Below are 21094 nucleotides of genomic sequence, written 5' to 3'. Positions count from 1 at the left end.
ACAGCAAGCCTTGAGGTCCCCTGAGGAAGGTCAAGGCTAGAACCAGGCAGAGAAACTTCCAGTACGTGTTCAGACCTGACCTTGGGTGAAGTGCTGTGGGTCCCACAGGCTGAGTGTGGAGGGGTCCATTCAAAGAAAGACGAGCAGGGTTCTGATGAGCTCTGAGGGTAACACTGAAGGGGGGCCTGTGCAGTAGACCCTGGGTTTCAGCAAGACTGCTGGTCCCAAGGAAGGGGTCATCTAGTGCAGGTGCTCACAGGACTGGCTGGTGTGAGCTCAAGGACCTGCAGGCTGCCTGCTCCCCAGACAGACACTGAGGCAGCAACAGCATGGAGCAGTTCAGGGGAGCTCTCAACAGTACTCTGTATGATCCTTCTTATTAGTACCACCACGATGGCCAAGTAGATAAAAATGGGAGTGGAGACACAACGTAGCAATGGTGGGAAATATATGAAGTTATGAGAGGTTTAATGGCAGTAAGAAACTAATTTCTACAGATGCCATCCCCCTGTGCTACAAATCATTACGTTACCTTTCCTGCAAGCTTAAATAGGTGGGAGAGGTTAATGCTGGTGGTGCGTTAACCCTTCATCCATTCCACATCAATTGTAACACTGAAAAACCATTCACTTTTATTCATTAAGATACATTAATTTTACACAGATGGAATAAAACCTTTTCCAATTGTTGTTTGATCCTTGATTAAAATACACATTACAAGCTTCTAAAAACTTTCCTGTTTCTCTGATGAAATGATTTGAGAATGTGATTTATATGGTTTACAAAATGGAGGCTAATTTAGTAAACATGGATGGACATTCGTTATATTAATATGACTTTTCCAGAAAGAGTGTTCTATACTTACATCAGCTAGAAGAGAAGGTGTCCTTACTTCAAGCCTGCCAGATAATATGCATGATTTCTCTATGTTGCTGTTATCAAAATACCTTCGATTTTCATGAACTATCCTTCTTTTATGCTTAAAAAGCAAGTGACATAATTATTGAAAACTTAGAGCAAACTTCTGTCTTACTTTGAATTATTCCCTGAACACTTACATCATGGTGACCACAGAGGTGTTTGACATCAGTGACAAATACATCCATTCAGAGGTTTAGTGTGTATATAACATGACTGTGTTCTTAATCTTATAAATTGGAGAATAAATGCAAATGATTCCCACTTAATATAGAAGGGCTTCTCATACCATTGGGCAACAACCATCAAAAACATAAGTTCATATATACAGTAGAAACAAATCACAGCATGTAGTAATTTGAGAGTTGAATTACATTCGTTTTGGTTCCTTAATAATCTCAAATAACGTTAACATAAACAAGGATACATTAATAATAATTATACCTCTGCAAATGTCCACCCCCTCAACTTGTGATCAATACTAACGTTATCAATTTTGTATGTGTTTTACTTAGGTAATACTTGCTACAGTGTTTCTGCTTAGAATAATTCAACAAAAGTGGTATGAATGACATGCTTTCTAGTATGAATTCTCTGGTATTGAGTTACTTTTGATGTCTGATTAAGCAGTTTTCTACATTTTTTTTAATTCATGTATCTTTCCAAAGAAAACACTCGTTTTTTCAAAATTGTATATTTAGGACCAAATTTTTTATCACTGATTCATTTCTAGGGTTTCTCTGTAGTATGAATTCTCTGACTGTGAGTGAGGTGATGACTGTGAGGAAATCCTTTGCCACATTCCTTACATTTCTAACATTTCTCTGCAGCATGAACTCTCTGATGTCGAGAAAGACTTGAACTCTGGGAAAAGGCTTTGCCACATGCTGTACATTTATAAGGTCTCTCCCCAGTATGGATTCGCTGATGTTGAGTTAAAGTTGAACTCCGCTTAAAAGCCTTGCCACATGCTGTACATTTATATAGTCTCTCCCCAGTATGGATTCTCTGATGTTGAGTTAAAGTTGAACTCCGCCTAAAAGCCTTGCCACATTCTGTACATTTATAAGGTGTCTCCCCAGTATGGATTCGCTGATGTTTATTTAAAGCTGAACGCTGATTAAAAGCCTTGCCACACGCTGTACATTTATAAGGTGTCTCCCCAGTATGGATTCGCTGATGTTGAGTAAGAACTGAAAAACTGATAAAGGCTTTGTCACATTCTGTACATTTAAAAGGTCTCTCCCCAGTATGGATTCGGTGATGTTCAGTTAAACCTGAACTTTGCTTAAAAGCCTTGTCACATGCTGTACATTTATAAGGTCTCTCCCCAGTATGGATTCGCTGATGTTGAGTTAAAGTTGAACTCTGCTTAAAAGCCTTGCCACATGCTGTACATTTATAAGGTCTCTCCCCAGTATGGATTCGCTGATGTTGAGTTAAAGTTGAAATCTCCTTAAAAGCCATGCCACACGCTGTACATTTACAAGGTCTCTCCCCAGTATGTATTCGCTGATGTTGAGTAAGAAAAGAATAACGGATAAAGGCTTTGCCACATGCTGTACATTTATAAGGTCTTTCCCCGGTATGGATTCGCTGATGTTGAGTTAAAGTTGAACGCTGCTTAAAAGCCTTGCTACATGCTGTACATTCATAAGGTCTCTCCCCAGTATGGATTCGCTGATGTCGAGTAAGAAATGAATAATTGATAAAGGCTTTGCCACAGTGTGTACATTTATAAGGTCTCTCCCCACTATGGATTCGCTGATGTTGAATTAAAGTTGAACTCTGCTTAAAAGCCTTGCCACACGCTGTACATTTATAAGATCTCTCCCTAGTATGAATTTGCTGATGTTGAGTAACACATGAAGAGCAGATAAAGACTTTGTCACATTCTGTACATTTGTATGGTTTCTCCCCAGCATGGATTTCCAGATTTTCAGTTAAATATGAACTCTGATTAAAGGCTTTGCCACATGCTGTACATTTGAAATGCTTCCATCCTGTATGAACTTTCCTATGTCTACTTCGATTTGGTGAGTTACTAAAGACTTTTCCACATGTATTACACTTGCAGTGTTTCCGCTTACTCTGAATTATCTGCTGTTGAATAAGTTGTGAAGACTGGTTAACAACTTTACCATAATCATAACAATTATAGGTCTTCTCTCCAATATCCATACTCTTGTAAGTTTTAATAGTAAGATTTGAGCTTTGATAAAATATATTCCTACATTTCTGACGTCTAGAATTGTTGTCTGAAAATTGATGTCCCTGTTGTTTCACGAGATATGAGTCTTGGTCAGCATTATGCCCAGTTCCATTGCATGAAGAGCTTCTCATTCCATCATGTATACTCTTGTAATTATTGGGGGTAGAGCTCCTGCTTAAGGCATTCCTCATTTTGTTACACTTGGAAAGTTGTTCCACACTAATTATACCTCCATATGTATTGAACAATGATGGTTGAATAAGGTCTCTCCCATTATTATCATCATTACAGATTGTGGAACAAGGACAAAATAGTTGTTGGTTGAAGAACAAGAAACCCTTGTTAAAAGACCCCTCAAATTGATTGTATTGGGAATTTTCGCCCTCATCTTTAAGTTTCTGGTTTCCAGACATGGTTGAATGTATATTTAATAGACAGCTATGCTCAGAGTATAGGTTTGAATGAGTATTTGCAGTAGAGACTAGATGACTTTCCAGATTATCCACATTTCCCTTGAGAGAACATGTATGTTTCAACAGACGATGTGGATCTTTGCTGACAAATATACACCTAACTGCAGATGTTGATGACTGAAATTGGTCATCTGAAGTTGGCTTTTCCTTATTTGATTTACATCCTTGATTTCTTTTGGCGGTAATAGTTACTTTAAGGGAAACTGAACCAACTTGGTTGTGTCCATCATAACATGCTCTCCGCTCTTTATATGCCCTCATAGATTCGCAGTCTTTGGTTAAATGTAAATTTCTAAGGTGAAAGCTTTCATATATTCCTAGGTTTGCTGTTGGGAGTAAATCTTCTAAGCCTGGCTTTTGGGTCCTCAAACCCTGGGTGTCGAGAGAAGACACAGCTGAAAGATACCAAATAATAAGTTATTCTACTTACTATTGTTGGGGAATAGAGTTTACAATTTACATAAAATTGGCATACACTTGGCTAGATTAAGCCTAAAACCGAGATAGAAGGAGTCAAGATGGCAGAGGATTCAGAAGAGGTGGAGTTCATCTCTCTCCACAAAAGCATCAAGAATACATCTTGAAGTGGAAAACTTCTCACAGAGCCCTGCGGAACACGGGCAGAGGAACTTGGACACCTGAAAGGACAAGAAAGATCCCTGCTGAGCCAGGTAGGACAAGAGAGAGATGGAGGAAAGGGAAGAGGAAAAGAAGCAGGATGGGACCCACAAAAACCTGGGGGGATCTGAAGAGAGGAGAGGTCTCCACATCCAGGGAAGCCCCTCACTGGGGGGAGCTCAGTTGGGACACAAGGGGAGCCTCGTTCTTTGTGGGAAGAGAACACGGCAACCAGCGTGCAGGACAGAGTGAGACCTGTACGCAGGGTACCGACCCCTGCCGTGCCCACCCAGCCTGAGAGGGTGTCCTTCACTGCAGACAAAGGCTGGGTGCTGGAACGTGGGGTTCGGAGAGCAGAACCAGGCAGACAACTGTGGTTGGCCGTGAGGAGACATCCTGAGGGAGCGGGAGGGAGGGAAGAGCTCTGCAAATGGGATGCTTGTGGAGGAAGCCTGAACCGCCAGAGAAGCAGAGCGGTGCTGTTGAGTGATGCCTGAATGGATGAACTTCCTTTCAGCCTCTCTGCCCCTCTGTCTGTTCCTGATTCTCCAGGCACTAGGAATGGCTCCCACCTAGGTGGGTGATCTCACGACCCCCACAGCTGTTTCCTCCTCCCAGCTGCCTCCCCACCAGGGTAGACTCATGGGCTCCACGGGCACATTCAGAACACACGCCTGTGGGTGGTCCCAATGTACAGGTGGTGCTGAAACCACAGCTGAGCCCCAAGGCCCTGCCACTAAGCCAGAAAAGCTGAGATCTCTCCTTGCATCTGTACAAACCATGGTGTTCCACCCCACAACTGGCTTGGTAAACTCAGCCCCAACAGAACATCTGGATGGAAATGAGGCTCTGGTAGTCAAGACCAGTCTGGCTTTAGCAACTGTAGACGTTGTAGGCCCACACATGAGGCATTTGGGCCAGGTCACAGTCTACATTGCCCCCAAAGCACCGCAGCGGGTCCAGCTCCACAATGAATGTACACCTGGGATATGACTCCAGTGGATCTCTGCTGGTGACCTGGTGAAAACAACATCTGAGAGACACCAGGGTCAAGTGCAAGCATATCCATGGTTCAGGTGGGGCCAAGATCAATGCCAACACAGGGTCACACGAGAGCTCGCACAGCGCGTGAGAGATGACACGCAGAGCACTCTCCAAGGAGAACATCCCCAGAGGAGCAACACTCAGAGGCTTCCCTCCCAGTGGGTGTGCTCCAGTCACACTAGATCAGAAGCACCACAGATCAGAGCAGAGCTCATTTCAGATCTGGGGCCTCTGCTCCACCAATCAGGAAGCAGACCCCGCCACAGACACTGATATCCACAGAGGAAAGGCGAAGCAGCTCTCAAGGTCCAGGCAGGTTCTGGTCACAATAGTAACAATCAACCCCCTCGCAAGGGCATAAGGGCACAAGTCTCTGGACTGGCTTACCCACCATGGGGCAGACACCAGAGCAAGAGGAATTAGAATCTGCAGCCTGCAGAACAGAGACCACAAACACAGAACATTGGACAAGATGAGATGACGAAGGAGTATGGTGCAGAGAAGTCAAGATAGAAACCTACAGGAACAATGAAGCGAGGAGCAGTTGAGCAGTGTAATGAGTAACTCCTGGGATGTTTCACAACAAATAAGATAGATTTAATAAGGTAAGAGTTCTTAACAAATCAAATGAGAAGTGAGACTTGAAAAATATGGTGAGAACACAGGGAGCTCTACTCAATGCTCTGTGGTGACCTAGATGGGAAGGAAATCTCCTCAAGAAGGGAAATGTGTATATGTACCTCTTATTCTTTCTGTATAGCAAACCTCACATAACATTGTAAAATAGCATTATTGGAACAGAAAAATTTCCTCTTAAAGATTTCTCTATATAATCTATAAGCTTAATAGTGAAGAACAATCAGAAAAAAGCACTGTGGGAAATGTTCTAAACTCCCACGTCAATAATTTCTTTAAAAACTCTGTAAGTTAAATAAATATATTAAAGCATTTTAGCATTAATGAATTGGGACAAACATACTTAACACATTTAATGTTAGTTCATATAAAAAAAGAGAAGCTGTAACATAAAATTCAGATTTGCATTTTCTCATTTTAGTGAGGTGTCTTATGTGAAGAAGGAATTCATAGGGCCTGGACTCCAACTCAGGCCTGTCTGTGCTGATCGTGCTCGGCCACCTCTCTAGTGGACCCTGAACTCTCTGCTTAGTGCCTGTGGAAAGATAAGACCCCCTCCGGACAGGGGAACCTTGACGATCATATCCAGGATACTCATCACGTAAGAGAAAACAGACACTAATCACACCTGCCTCTGGACACTATCTATCAGAATGTAAGCACAGGCTTATCGGTTATTAACTGGTTGGAATGTAACCGTGGGCTTATTGATTATTAACTGTTTGAACACATAACACGTGAATGATGGGGTTATTGTGATTGTATTTACCCTTCCTTTGAAAGCATCAAGGGATTGGGGTGGTGGGTTTGGACACGTACACATGGGGTATAAAAGATCTTCACAAATGCTGGTCGGCGCCCTTGGCTAAGAGGAGACTCTGCCTTGGGCCCGCCGGTGTAATAAACTGCACTCCACTATCTGCATTGTCCTTCTGAGTGAGTTTGTTTCCCTGAAAGCGTGGCTATCACATTTGGTGCCTTGGCCGGGAGGCTTCTCAATTTGAGGAGACAGGTCTCATTTGAGGCCACCCCGAGGCTTTGTAGCTTGAATCTCCTAGAGGGGGGAAGGCGCCTCGCCCCTCTGGAAGGATCCTGCTTTTCAACACCCGGACCTTTCACGTCAGCAGGTAGTGGACTGCAGCAGGGGAAGTGAGCGCTCAGGTGAGGAGGAACCCACCCAGCAGGGTGGAAAAGGGGGCCTGACAGCCCCCTGGGAGGGACCAGAAGGAGCGGGGACCCACAGGAGCCTGGAATAGGCAGGCGGCGATTGCTTGGAACACAGGCTGACGAGCGTGCTAGGGTTTAGAAAGGAAATTTGTGATGGTCTTTTAGGAGGTGTGTCCACGCCGTCTTGGGGAAAATTATTACCACGTGATCGCCAGGGGATTTTTAGGATAGGAAACTGGTCCTTGTATGCTGGTATTCTGCCCTCCCCCAGGAGGTGTCCTGTCTGCTGTTGAATTCTTGACCCCCTCTGAATTGTTAGGCTAGAAGGAGGGGGAGACAGAAGTGAGTATGATTTGGCTTTTCCGGAGATGCCCTGGGTCATGGGATATTCAACCCATCTGTGTTTTCATTCGCACCTGATCAAGCCCACCAAGGCAGAATGGACTTTAAGGGAGAAACAGTCTTGGACCATGTGATGTTCTGGTTCAGCTATGCTGACTGGCAGGGGAAGACACGCCGATCCCCCTTCTCCCTCTGGGGTCTGGCAGGTAAGGCTCTTCTCACCCCAATTAGGAAGGAGGCAGAATGGCAATTTAAGTGTCACTGCGTGGAAATATGACAAGTACATAGGGTACTGAGAACTTCGTAGACAGAACGAAAAGGAAAAGTCCAAGAAGGTCTGAGAAGGTAAGCAAGATGGGGGGAAGTGAATGTAAGGCAACTGTATTGGAGTGACAATTTTAAAGAAGGGATTGGGAGGAGACTATGGGGTGAAGATGAAGCCTAACTGCCTCCACATACTCTGTGAGGTCAAATGGACCCCTATGGGAGCAGGGTGGCCACCAGAGAACACCGTGAACTTAAAAATAGTGGAAGCAATCTACACAGTAGTCACAGGAGAACCAGGACACCTGGATCAATATCCATCTATTGACTCATGGCTAGTGTTAGCTTGAGACCCTCCTACTTGGACAAGATTCTGTATCCAGAAGGGAAAGGGAATAATATGAAGGGCACAAAAATTGACTGATGATAAAAAAGGAAATTCTACAGGATTTGGACAGGGATGACCTGACCCCTCCCCCATGCTGGATAATGAAACGCCTGCCTCCCAGTGCTTCACCAGGACCGGAGGCCGCCTTAATGCCCGACCCAGGGCCAGGTGAAGTTTCTGCAACAGCCGCTGCTCCTCCGCCAGCTTTCCCGGAGTTCGTAGAGCCGCCGTTTGGGCAGGCTGCGATCCCGGTGACAGAAGCCTCTGGTCAACACTTCCAGGATCCGGCTCCAACCGAACCGCCCAAGCTATACCCGCCTCTCCCGGTGAGTACTGACAAGAGGGGGAGGGAGACGTTGGAATTAAGCAGAGACTGCGCTCTGGCAGAGAGCTGGAGGGAACGAAAGAGAACAGACAAGAGACTTACAGTGCAAGCTGCTGCTCTGGGAAAGTCTATCTCGGGCCCTCCAGAAAACCTCATCTGCCCCAGGGACAGGACAGTCCTTCAGCCAGTCCCAAGGGATGCCCTGGGCCCGTTACAGCCAAACCAGTGTGCCCGGTGCCGAGGTTTTGGCCACTGGAAGAATGAATGCCCTAAGGCAAGGAAGGAAGAGGAAGCTCCCGCAGTTGTGGGGCTTGCTGACTTGGAAATTAACTCGGGCTGCTAGGGCTCAGAGATATCAGGTCCCTGAGAGCCCATGGTGACCTTAAAAGTGGGGGACCAAAACATTGACTTCATGGTGGATACAGGAGCAGAACTGTCGGTAGTAACAAAACCTGTGGCACCTCTGTCCAAAAAGACTACCGCTGTAACTGGGGTATCGGGAGAAGAGATGAGTAAACCGTTTTGCCAGCCCAGAAAATGTCAGATGGGGGGGGGGGGGGGGTGGGTACCAAGTGATTCATGAATTCCTCTACATTCCTGAGTGCCTAGTACCCCTGTTGGGAAGAGACTTGCTCTCCAAACTGGAAGAACAAGTGACTTTCTCCCCTGAGGAGAGGCCCACTTTCTGGACAGACTCTATGACTTATTTGCCCTCTCTCTCAATACCAACCCAAGATGAGTGGAGGTTGCATGAACCTCTGAAGGCAGAACCGGGTGGGCCAGAAGAGCATGAGGGAGCTAACTCAATTATTCCCTGAGGTCTGCGTGGAAGACAACCCCCCCGCCCCCCAGGCTGGCTAAACATCACGCCCCAGTGATAATGGAACTCAAACCAGGCACCATCCCGGTTAGAGAGCGCCAGTACCCACTGTGGATGGAGGCCTGAACCGGCATATTGCCCCACATCAATAGATTGAAACAAGCAGGCATTCTACTAGAGTGCCAGTCGGCTTGGAATACGCCAGTCCTGCCAGTCAACAGGGAAGGAGGACAGGACTATAGGCCTGTACATGATCTCAGGCTAGTCAACCAGGCTACTGTGACTTTACACCCCACTGTTCCAAACCCCTATACCTTACTTAGCCTCCTCCCACCGAGGACTAAAGTTTACACTTGCCTAGATCTCAAGGATGCCTTCTTCTGCATACGCCTCGCCCCAGCGTCACAGCCCATCTTTGCCTTTGAATGGGAAGATCCTGTCGGGAGCACCAAACAACAGCTCATCTGGACTCCCCCACAAGGGGTTAAAAACTTCCCAGCCATCTTTCGGGAAGCCCTGGCTTCTGACCTGGACTCATTCCATCCGGAAGAGTATGGATGTTGGCTCCTACAATACAGGGATGACCTGCTGCTGGCTGCCGAGACCGAGGGAAAATGCTGGAAAGGGACAAAAGCACTGCTCCAGCTGTTGATGGAAGCAGGTTACCCGGTGTCGAAGAAGAAGGCACAGATTTACAAAGAGGAGGTAAGGTATCTGGGGTTTGTTTTAAAGAAGGGCTCAAGGTTCCAGACCCTAATTGGGTCCTATATACTGATGGCACTAGCCTGATAAAACAAGGACAATGGCTGTCAGGTTAGCCAAAGCGGAAGGGGCCATCAAGACTGAAAAGGGATGGTGGGAATTGCCAAGTGGCAAATTATTGGTACTGGAGGAGCTGACACACAGTCTGGTAAGCCAGACACACCAAGCGATCCACCTAGGCCATGCTGCCTGCTCACAGGTGAATGCTGCCTCTCGGGGATTCAGACAAAATCCTCCGGGTATTCAGCTGAAAGGCACACTGCCCCTTGAACACCTGCGAGTGGACTTCACTGAAATGAAACCTCACCGACACTACCATTATCCGCTGGTCATGGTATGTACGTTCCCGAGATGGACAAAAGCTTTTCCTACCTGGACTGAAAGAACATCAGAAGTAGCCCGGTGACTGCTTAGGGAAATGGTTCCCAGATTTGGATTTCCTACCAGCATTGGATCAGGCAATGGCCCGGCCTTTGTAGCTGATTTAGTACAAGTAAGCAAAATTTTAAACATCAAATGGAAACTGCACACTGCATATAGGCCCAGAGTTCTGAGATGGTGGAATGAGCCAACCGGACACTTAGAGAGACTGTCCAAGTGGATCAGAGAGACTGACTGCTCCTGGCTGGACTTGCTTCCGTCGGCTCTGCTCAGACTCAGGATGACCCCACAGTCCCAAGGCTATTCTCCATACGAAATTGTGTATGGGAGGCCTCCTCCCATAATAAAACAGGTGTCAACAAATTTGCCTCAGGTAAGGGGGGATGGGATTTCACAGCAGATGGAACTGGGTAAGGTAATAAATAGGGTAACTAAGTTTGTACAAGAAAGGGTGCCGTTCCCCCTTGGGGAACAGATTCATGAGTTTACACTTGGTGACCAAGTATGGGTCAAAGATTGGAAACATGATTTGCTAGCCCCTTGGTGAAAGGGTCCTTATGTTATTCTAACTACCCCTACTGCAGTTAAAGTTGCACGTATTGTCCCTTGATCCATCACACGAGGGTGAAGAGAGCATACCACGCAGACCCAGAAAACGCTGAGTGGACTGCACAGAGGGACCCCACTGACCCTTGAGAGACTAAGACCATCCTTTAGAAGAAGGAAAAGAAGATCCCGGATGAAGCCGCACAATCAACTCCTGCTGCTTGGCCTCATCAACGTGATTTTGAATTTAACTTCTGTCTCAACTCAGGACAATGTTTACACCTCATGGGCACATTCCTACTCGGACTTCCAGAACACCTACAACTTCTGGGTATGTAGGACTATGACTCTGTCTGTGAAGGATGGACTTCCTTGGTGGGTGTCACCGCGCCACCAGGCAGATTTTAAACCACTCTGCTCTTTTCTGGGATGACAAAGAGACTTTCCTCTCTCTTGTCAATCATAACCTCTCCTTGCTCTCTTGGTGTAAGAGCTACAGTCAGTAGACGCGGGTCATGGGGTTACATTTGATAAAAATGCCAGTGTAGCAAAAGCCTAGCCTACAACAAGCCCCAGTAAATCTACCTTATTTACATGCTAGGTGGACAAGATCTGTTGCAATGGTATGAGTATATTGTTGCCTTTTTCGTACCCTCTGTAGGGAGAACAAATATATTATGATTCAAGTAGAGGCCTTGACTAATTTCACAAGCAGGCCCTCCTAGATAGAACAGAAGCCATCCAAGCCTTAAATGAAGAGCAAATCTAAATGAGAAAGGCAGTAATTCATAATAAAATGGCTTTGGACATACTCACAGCTGCTCAAGGAGGGACCTGTGCTATAATTAAGGTTGAATGTTGTGTACACATTCCTGACTTATCTGACAATGTATCGACTACTTTAGATGTCATGAAAAACTAGGTAAAAGCAATGTCAAATGAGAACATTCCTTTCTGGACTTCGGTCCTATCTTGGGTGACGAGCGATTGGTGGAAAACTATATTTACCACTGTCATAGTTGCTTTGATATGTCATTCTCCCTAATTGGCAGCTGGAGAGCCAGGGTGCAATATGTCCCTATGAATAATGCTCATAATATGAGTTAAGAGCATCAAGAGGGGGGAAATGAAGAAGGAATTCATAGGGCCTGGACTCCATCTCAGGCCTGTCTGTGCTGATCGTGCTCGGCCACCTCTCCAGTGGGCTCTGAACTCTCTGCTTAGTGCCTGTGGGAACGACAATGGAAGGATAAGACCCTCTCCGGACAGGGGAACATTGAAGATCATATCCAGGTTCCTCATCACCTAAGAGAAAACAGACACTAATCACCCCTGCCTCCAGACACTATCTATCAGAATGAAAGCACAGGCTTATCGGTTATTAACTTGTTGGAATGTAACCGTGGGCTTATTGATGATTAACTGTTTGAACACATAACACGTGAATGATGGGGTTATTGTGATTGTATTTACCTTTCCTTTGTAAGCATCAAGGGATTGGGGTGGTGGGTTTCGACACGTACACATGGGGTATAAAAGATTTCCACAAATGCTGGTCGGGGCCCTTGGCTAAGAGGAGACTCTGCCTTGGGCCCGCCGGTGTAATAAACTGCACTCCACTGTCTGCATTGTCCTTCTGAGTGAGTTTGTTTACCGGAAAGCGTGACTATAACAATGCAGTGAAGAAAGAATTTGATTATGAAATTTCCTTTTTTTTTTTTTTTTTTCGGTCTCAGTGTGTTCTTAGAACACGCTCCATCACCTAGTTCCCAGAACTCAGATTGAGCAGTGGTCACGTCAACATCGACCAGGGCTCGAAGAGTGGTAGGGGCCACCCTAACCACACCCAAACCTTAGCCTAACTGCCTCCCCCTAACCTCCCAGCCCCCGAGTCCCTGGCCCCATTTCGCCTGACACGTTTTCATAATCCTCTCAGGCTCCGGGCTGGCGGCGCCGCCAGTCACGGGGCCCAATCATATAAGGAAAATACTGCGGCCTCATCCGGGGCTGCATCGTGGACCTGGGGGCGCCCTGTCCCCTACGCCACTCGCTAAACCCAGACCTGCAAACCTCCCGGCCCTGCTTCGCGCACCCGGACCTCCCGGGCGAGTCCAGACGCCTCGGCCTCCCCTCCCTGGGCTGTTCTGATTATGAAATTTCTAAGGTCATATGTGTAGTTTCCAGTGCACTGGAAATTATATGGTAGAAAACAAAAAACATCTGTCCGCAGTATTCTTACACGTTTGGCAATTTTTTCACAGCTCCACCCACACTCTTCTGACTAGAGACAGAATCAGCACTTTTAAAGGGCTTAATATAGTTACTCAGAAATATGCACAGATTTTCTAAAACCTCCCCAAAATGGACGAGTTATCAGGTCATGCAGGTTGCTCCAGGCCAAGACAAATATTTTGGTTCTAACTGCGAATGTGAAAATTAATCACTGGAGAAAAAATACACAAATGATAAAAAGAATCAGGAATGGGTCAGGAGATGACGCTCTATGATTGTGACAGAAATAAACCTAGGCTAATCCAAAATCGTCTCCACTGAAGCAGATCTTCTCAAACCACACGACAAAGTCTGATTTCCTCCACAATGCTTGTCCCTCTCACCCGAGTTATCTGCTTCATCCATAGACACATACCTGGGTATACGGCTGTCTCCATTCTCCTTACATCCCAGGGATCCTTCATTTGCTCCAGAAACGTGACCACGTCCGGCTTAGAGACCACAAGACCTGTTCATCAGAAAAAGGAATATGTGTTTTCTGAGATATTCATCAATTTCCAATCCAATATGTATTCAGGTGAGAGAGAAGTCAAGGTAGAAAGTTAAAATAGCATTAAAAAAATGATTTCACCAAATACCTTATTGGAAGCATCTTTAAAAGACAAATGCATCAAAATCAGATTCTGATATTATGCTCAAGTACTACTAAGGCAAAAGCAGGTAGTGGAATTCTGGTTTTAAGAGGAGAGTGGCACTATTTTATAACACAGAACTTACAGAATTATCATGAACCTAGAATGAAGAATATGCATGTCAAGAAGCAACAGTTAGAATCGAACATGGAACAGTTGACTAGTGGCAGATTGGGAAAGGAGTACATCAAGGCTGTACATGGTCACCCTGCTTGTTTAATTTCTATGCAGAGTACATCATGCAAAATGCTGTGCTGGATGAATCACAACCTGGAATCAAGATTACCAGGAGAGATATCAACAACCTCAGATATACAGATGATATCACTCTAATGGCAGAAATTGAAGAGGAACTAAAAAGGCTCTTGATGGGGGTGAGAGAGGAGAGTGAAAAAGCTGGCTTAAAACTCCACATTCAGAAAACTAAGATCATGGCATCCAGTCTCATCATTTCATGGAAAATAGACAGGGGAAAAGTGGAAACAGTGACAGCTTTAGTTTTGGGAGGTGGGGTGGGCTTCAAAATTACTGCAGATGGTGACTGCAGCCATGAAATTAAAAGATGCTTGCCCTTTGGAAGAAAAGCTATGACAAAGACAGCATATTAAAAAGCAGAGACATCACTTTGCCAACAAAGGTCAAAGCTATGGATTTTTCAACAGTCGTGTATGGATGTGATATTTGGAAAATGAAGAGCCAATTCATTGGAAAAGACCCTGATGCTGGGAAAGATTGAGGGCAGGAGAATAGAGTGGCAGAAGATGAGATGGTTGAAGAGCAGTATTGACTCAGTGGATATGAATGTGAGCAATCTCTGGGAGTTAAAGAAGGCTAGGGAAGCCTGGCTTGCTGCATTCCATGGGATCGCAAAGAGTTGGACATGACTTAGCGACTGAACAACAAGGAGACAGGTTACATCAAGAAAGAAGGTTACCTTCCCCTGGGAAGTAGGGATCTTAACCTCTACTGGACAAAGCAGAAAATTCCAGGAGACATTCTAAAATGAATGAACCAAAACCCTGAGGATACATAAGGGATTCTGGAAGCAAGTGATCCTCACCCAAGCAGGCCAGATTCCCGTAGTTCTCTAACATCACGTCCCTGTACAATTCCCGCTGACCGAGGTCCAGGCATTCCCACTCCTCTTGCGTGAAATCTATGGTCACATCCTGGAATGTCAGCAGCCCCTGAAATATAAAGGACATGAGCCACGTGGACCTGGGAAGACTTCCTAATGTGACCCAAGATGAAACCAGCAAGAGAAATCGTTTTGATTTAGGAGAATGTCTGGTGTTACACAAGAATATAATTTTTTTTTCAAGAATATAATTTTTATACTGCTATATTTTCCACAGTATTTATAACCCCAGGAAAAGAGAATGAGACATGATCCACAGACCACTATAGAAACTATTCTGATCTGGAAGAGAAATTATAAAACAATCACATCAACACTGACCTATCTATTTTTGAGAGTTGTACTCGTGTGACACAGGATAAACTGTCTATCAACGAAATCATGTTAGTCACTCAGTCATGTCTGATTCTTTCCGACCCCATGGACTGTAGCATGCCAGGCTTCTCTGTCCATGGGATTTTTCAGGCAAGAATACTGGAGTGAGTTGCCATTTCCTTCTCCAGGGGACTCTTCCCCACCAAGGGACTGGACCCGGGTCTCCCACATTGCAGGCAGATTCTTCACCATCTGAGCCACCAGGGAAGCCCTCTATCAAGGAACCGGGAAATATTTTTAAAAAGCATGATGCTCTGATCTAAGAGTTCTGGAGTGGGGCCAATGTGCCGCATTTTTAACAAGCTTATTTTAACTAGTAAAGTTGAAAATTCTGATACATGAATGACCGTTGTGTATAGCAAAGAGGTAGACCACTAAGGTAAGAATTGATACTTAACTTTGAATTTTAAGTGTTTTACAAAATTGACAGGTCAGATAGAATAGTACCCATAGCAGCAATAATCCTTTGAACTATTTAGTATATACTATATGTCTTTCTAAAAGTTTTTACAGGGTCTTGAATGCATCACATAAATAATAGAAAAAACAACATTGTTCTTCCACCGTTTTGCAAATATTTTGACAAACATTCATTAAATGACAGATCTTGAATTTGCTTCAGTTTATGTGAACTAAAATTTAACTGGTAAAACACAAATACACAGAGACAACACTAAAGAAAGTGTATAGGAGTTTTTCTAGGGTCTTCCCTGGTAGTCTGAGCTCCCAAGTCAGGAGGCTGGTTTCAGTCCCTTGTTAGAGAACTAGATCCCACACGCCACAACTAAAGTTTGCCTGCTGCAACAAAGTCTCCCACATGGCTCGAAGATTCTGCAGGCTACGACCAAGACACAATTCAGCCAAACATAAATACGTGTATTTTTTTTTTTTAAAGAACTTTATATAACTGGGGAGAATACCAAAACAAGAAAAAAAAATATTTTAACATTTTCCTGCAATTGACATATATTACAATGAGACTGTATACTTATTAAGAGTATTAAGGAAAAGCTAACATTCACAAAACTAAGATCACGCATCCGGTCCCATCACTTCATGGCAAATAGAAGGGGAAAGAGTGGAAACAGTGGCTGACTTATTTTTCGGGGCTCCAAAATCACTGCAGATGCTGACTGCAGCCACGAAATAAAAAGACGCTTACTCCTTGCAAGGAAAGTTATGACTAACCTACACAGCACATTAAAAAGCAGAAACATTACTCTGTCCACAAAGGTCCGTCTAGTCAAGGTTATGGTTTTTCCAGTAGTCATGTACGGATGTGAGAGTTGGACTATAAAGAAAGCTGAGCACATTAGAATTGATGCTTTTGAACTGTGGTGTTGGAGAAGACTCTTGAGAGTCCCTTGGACTGCAAGGAGATGCAATCAGTCCATCCTCAAGGAAATCAGTCTGGATGTTAACTGGAAGGACTGATGTTCAAGCTGAAACGCAAATATTTTGGCCATCTGATGTGAAAAACTGACTCATTTGAAAAGACCCTGATGCTGGGAAAGATTGAAGGCAGGAGGAGAAGGGGACGACAGAGGATGAGATGGTTAGATGGCATCACTGACTCAATGGACATGAGTTTGGGTAAACTCCAAGAGTTGGTGATGGACAGGGAGACCTGGAGTGCTGCGGTTCATGGGGACCCAAAGAGTCAGACACGAATGAGCGACTGAAATGAACTGATTCATGTTCAGTTCAGTTCAGTTCAGCAGAGTTCATTCATATTCATGTCAGTAAAACTGATATTCATGTCTATAAAATCAGTTCATGTTCAGTTCAGTTCAGTCATTCATATTCATATCAATAAAATCGAGATTATTGTTAATGGGTTAAAATATATACATCTACTTGTGGATGATATTCTTTGTATATTTTAAATACACTAGGGTGCAAACATATACAATGGTATAAGATAAATTAGAGCTCTTGGTTCTGAAACTTTAATTTCTTGACAAACTGTATCATTTTGTTGAGCTGTATGTTAGAAATTCAACACAGGTGAAAACAGATTAGCACCAATAGGATTGTTACAAATATTCTGTAAAAAAATGTAAAAATGTGAGTAAGAAGACTATGTCTGTGATATGAGCGTGGAGTGTACTGGAAATATCACACTTGGGCTTGAGTGATGAAAACTCCCACCCCCAAAACCCAGTATCTATCATCAACACAGTGAGTGTTCATTCTCCAAAGCAAAGAGAAACCAAGAAGATGTGGAGTTTCTCCATTAAGTGTGAGGGTTTTCACCTGATCCTCATTCCATTTTTCCACAGCCTTGTTTAAAGACAGAGGGGGAGAAAAATGAACTTTATAGCCTGATAATCTCAGAGAAATCACCAGAGCCAGTGGACATCATCTGTCATGGTGTAAATGGATCACACGGAAGATGTTCTATCAGAACCTGGGCATTGCGGAAAAATAAGGAAATTATAACTTGAACCCAACATAAAAAATATCACTTTTATGCAAAATTCATTTCATATATACTTCCTCTGTTTTGTATCCTAACAGTGTTGTCACGCGAGTGTGTGTTCCTTGGTTCTTTGTCTCATCACAACAAAAATTTGGAGTGACGGACATGAAAGCCCCTTGGCGGGTCACAGCTCTCAGAGGACAGACCCTGTTATAGCTCTTAAATAAACCAGTGTTACAGCTCTATTTATTTAGATAATAGCCAGAAAATCCATCTTGTAGTTGTGAGGACATGTCGATCCCAAGACAGAAGAGAAGATCGCCCCATCGCGCGGGAGAGAGAGAGAGAAGAAGGAAGAGGGCTTTGGCTTCTCTTTTTATCTGTTTCTCTGCCCCAGTGCCTCTCTTATGTAAATCGGGCCTAGGCAGGCGCATTGTTTGTTTTACATGAGGTTCTCCCTCCAGTCCCAGGACCTTCCTTGTTCTATTTTCGCGGGCTTTCCCTTCCAGGTCTTTTAGCCACCGCCATTTTGGACTCTTTTTCCCTATTCTAACTACCTAACAATGAGTTTAACTAGTAAGTCTTAGCATTACAGAGGACAGTATCTCCTAGTTTTCTTTTTATTTCTGAGCATTTTCTGAAAAATTCTGGATCACTGAGTTTATTCAATATATAAGGGCATTTTCTAACTCCTAAAGAGCTGAAATTGCATCCCCATGTAAACTCATCATGGCATTTCCCCTAGTTCCCTAAGATCCCAACACCGAACCACTTCCCAGTGGGAATCTCGGATACCAGTGCCTCTCTGTGCTTCTCTCTCACAAAGGGAATATATTCACCCGTTGAAAGTCGCTAATTCATAAGTTGAGAATTCATCATGCTCCGTAGAAAGCCAGGATACAGACGAGGGAGACAAGATTCTGGGACTCAAGGGAGAAGTGGTCTAAAGAGCCAGGCTTCACTATGATAAGAAGAAAAGAAAAAATAAAGAAGTTGATAACAAACACCCAGGCACAAAAGTTAGAAGCAGAAAAATAAGGTTTGCAGGTTCTCAGTCCAGGCATTTCAGGATGAAAAGCAGACACAGCCCCAGACCCGGGACAGGACACGTACCTGAGAAGCTGCCATTTCCTCCTCTTCTTCCTCCTGCTCTGCGTCTTCTCTGGGGATGTTACGTCGCAAACTCACATCTGCATCTTGAGAAAATACCTTCAAAGGCATCCATGCAGCTGTTTAACCTGCAACTGCTGCAGGGAAAGAGAAGAAAAACTTTTCCTGTTTCCCTCACCCTTTTCTGAGCTCCTTCTCGACTTTCTGTGTTCCCAATCTGTAGTGGGGAATCAAGACTAACCTGATAATGCTAATCACATCCTGGTGCTCTACACTATTTGCAGATCGTCTGGGCTAGTTCTTCCTTTTCGAGTTACAGAGAACACTTCACGAGAGACAGTGGGCCCTCCTTCTGTACTACCGGACCCACCCTAGGAGGGTTGTGAAAGAAACGTAAGAGGAAGACCCGCATTCAGAACCCTGAGGGGAAACCTCACATCTGAGACCTCAGGAAGGGAGGGTTTAGGGAGGGAACTTCTAGAAACAAAGAAGGTCAACCTGATTCCCTAGGGAGGGGCTCTTTCTAGGATGGGTGTGGTCATCCACAGCCTGCCTGTACCCTTGGGGGCTGGGAGGGGAGAGGTGAGTGTTTGGTGGGAATCACCAGGGGGTCTTGGGTTCCTGCCAGGCTTTACTTGCTGAATTCTTCCCTGTCCTTAGTTTTGTTCACCCCCCTCTGCAGCCTGGGGACACAGGTTTTCACAAAATGATTTGCTTTGTGACCACCTCTCTGCAGGCGTGGCACCTCCAACTTCAGAGACCAAGAGCCTGGAGGCATTTCCATCCTCGCTTTCTTGGAGAAGAAACCAGGGGCAGCAGGAGGCCTGGCGTGCTGCAGTCCAGGGCGACTGAGCACCTGAACTGAACTGAACTGAACCGAGCTGGACACACTAGGTTCACAGTGCGTATGGGCGGAGCCAAATGCCTCTGAAAACGATGCCCTAAATGCTATCTGATGACCAACCAAGGAAGTAATGATCGGTGTTGTCATAAGTCACATCACACATGAATTAACACCTGAGAATGCTGTTGCTTTACTTCCTGTGTGTTTTCCTAGGTTTTATGAATCAACTGCTACAGTTCGTTGTCTGCTCCATTTAGAGAGCTCTATTTTCCCACATCTTTAAAGCATAATGACCAAGGAAAAATTAAAGATAGAAGCATAGTCATCTTTCTCATATTATATATTCTAAAAAATATTCAGTCTACATTCACCAGTACCAACTTTGTAGAAGATTTATTTCACTGCAGATTTGAGAATAAAGTATAGACATTTCCCATGTGGACAATCTTGTTCCCACATGTGGACAATCTCCCTACTTAGCTTTCCCCACCAGAGTGAGCATTTGTTACCACTGCTGAATCTACGTGGGCAATAAATAGATAAACTCTCTAGTTTAACCCTCTGTTCCTGTTTTAGGAATGTGCACTTGGGCTCCATACCTCTAGATAAATGTTTAATAACATGTGTCCATCATGACAGTTTAACACAAATTATTTCATGGTCCTGAAAGTTCTCTAGACTTAGGATATTCATAGTCCCTCCTTTGAAATCCACAGTAATCATGGACCTTTTCAATCTCTTCTATATATCTTACTAGATTCCCAGGTGACTGAGTGGTAAGGAATCTGCCTGCTGATATAGGTCATCCAGGTGATGCGGGTTCGATCCATAGGTCAGGAATATCCCCTGGAGGAAGAGATGGCAACCCACTCCAGTATCCTTTCCTGGGAAATCAATGGAGAGAGGTGAGCATGGCAGGCTACAGCCCCTGGGATCACAGATACTCAGACACAACTGAGCACACAAATGAACATTTACCTACACCAGAAAGTCTTATTGTAAAAATCCTACTTTTTGTAGCATTTTCAAATGGGCTTCTTTCACTTAGTAATGAAGGAGGAAACAGACAGAGCTGGACTCTGTCTTAGACCAGGCTGTGAGCATTAGGCTAAAGGCATGGTCACCCTCCCAGTGGACTCTGAACTTTGTGCCCTGGTGTCTATAGAAATGGCATACCAATGGAAAATCAGATCCCACCCCGGCCCCCCATAAAAGAGCCTCAGGAGTTATACTTGGACTCTGTTGCCCAAAAGAATATGGTAATTATCTCTGTAATACAACAAAATGGTAAATCCCATTCTGTTTATTGGGATATGACCACAGGCCTGTTGATAAATATCCACTGTTTATTCAGTCCTGTGACACAAGAATCATGGGTTAACTTT

General features: G+C 44.5%; 3 protein-coding genes and 2 non-coding genes across 6 annotated transcripts in view; all 5 read right to left on the bottom strand.

Moving 5' to 3' along the window:
• Nucleotides 1–21094, bottom strand: part of LOC122691420 (putative protein ZNF720) — a 344658-nt gene that overhangs the window by 192598 nt on the left and 130966 nt on the right. The gene's annotated exons all lie outside the window — the stretch shown is intronic.
• On the bottom strand, nucleotides 1663–3099 carry LOC122692806 (zinc finger protein 420-like). The gene has a single exon (XM_043900631.1). It carries the CDS (start codon nucleotides 3097–3099, stop codon nucleotides 1732–1734), a length of 1368 nt encoding a protein of 455 aa, XP_043756566.1. The 3' UTR covers nucleotides 1663–1731.
• LOC122692967 lies at nucleotides 12624–12706 on the bottom strand. Its single transcript, XR_006340774.1, has one exon.
• Nucleotides 12782–12923, bottom strand: LOC122692979. Its single transcript, XR_006340786.1, has one exon.
• Nucleotides 14980–21094, bottom strand: part of LOC122692441 (putative protein ZNF720) — a 136681-nt gene continuing 130566 nt past the window's right edge. The window contains exons 6-7 of one of the 2 annotated variants that reach the window (XR_006340655.1): nucleotides 18869–19002; nucleotides 14980–15007 (exon numbers count right to left, since the gene is read on the bottom strand). Coding sequence is in view for 1 of the 2 variants with exons in the window: in XM_043900005.1 (XP_043755940.1) it covers nucleotides 18989–19002 (14 nt within the window). In the remaining variant the exon portion in view is untranslated. Of the gene's footprint in view, nucleotides 15008–18804; nucleotides 19003–21094 lie in introns of those variants that run through there. The other variant, XM_043900005.1, reaches the window with a different exon arrangement.

Source organism: Cervus elaphus, chromosome 4, assembly GCF_910594005.1.
Source record: "Cervus elaphus chromosome 4, mCerEla1.1, whole genome shotgun sequence".
NCBI lineage: Eukaryota > Metazoa > Chordata > Mammalia > Artiodactyla > Cervidae > Cervus > Cervus elaphus.
The sequence above is the reverse complement of the archived record's forward strand: the minus strand, read 5'-3'. Positions and strand labels throughout refer to the sequence as shown.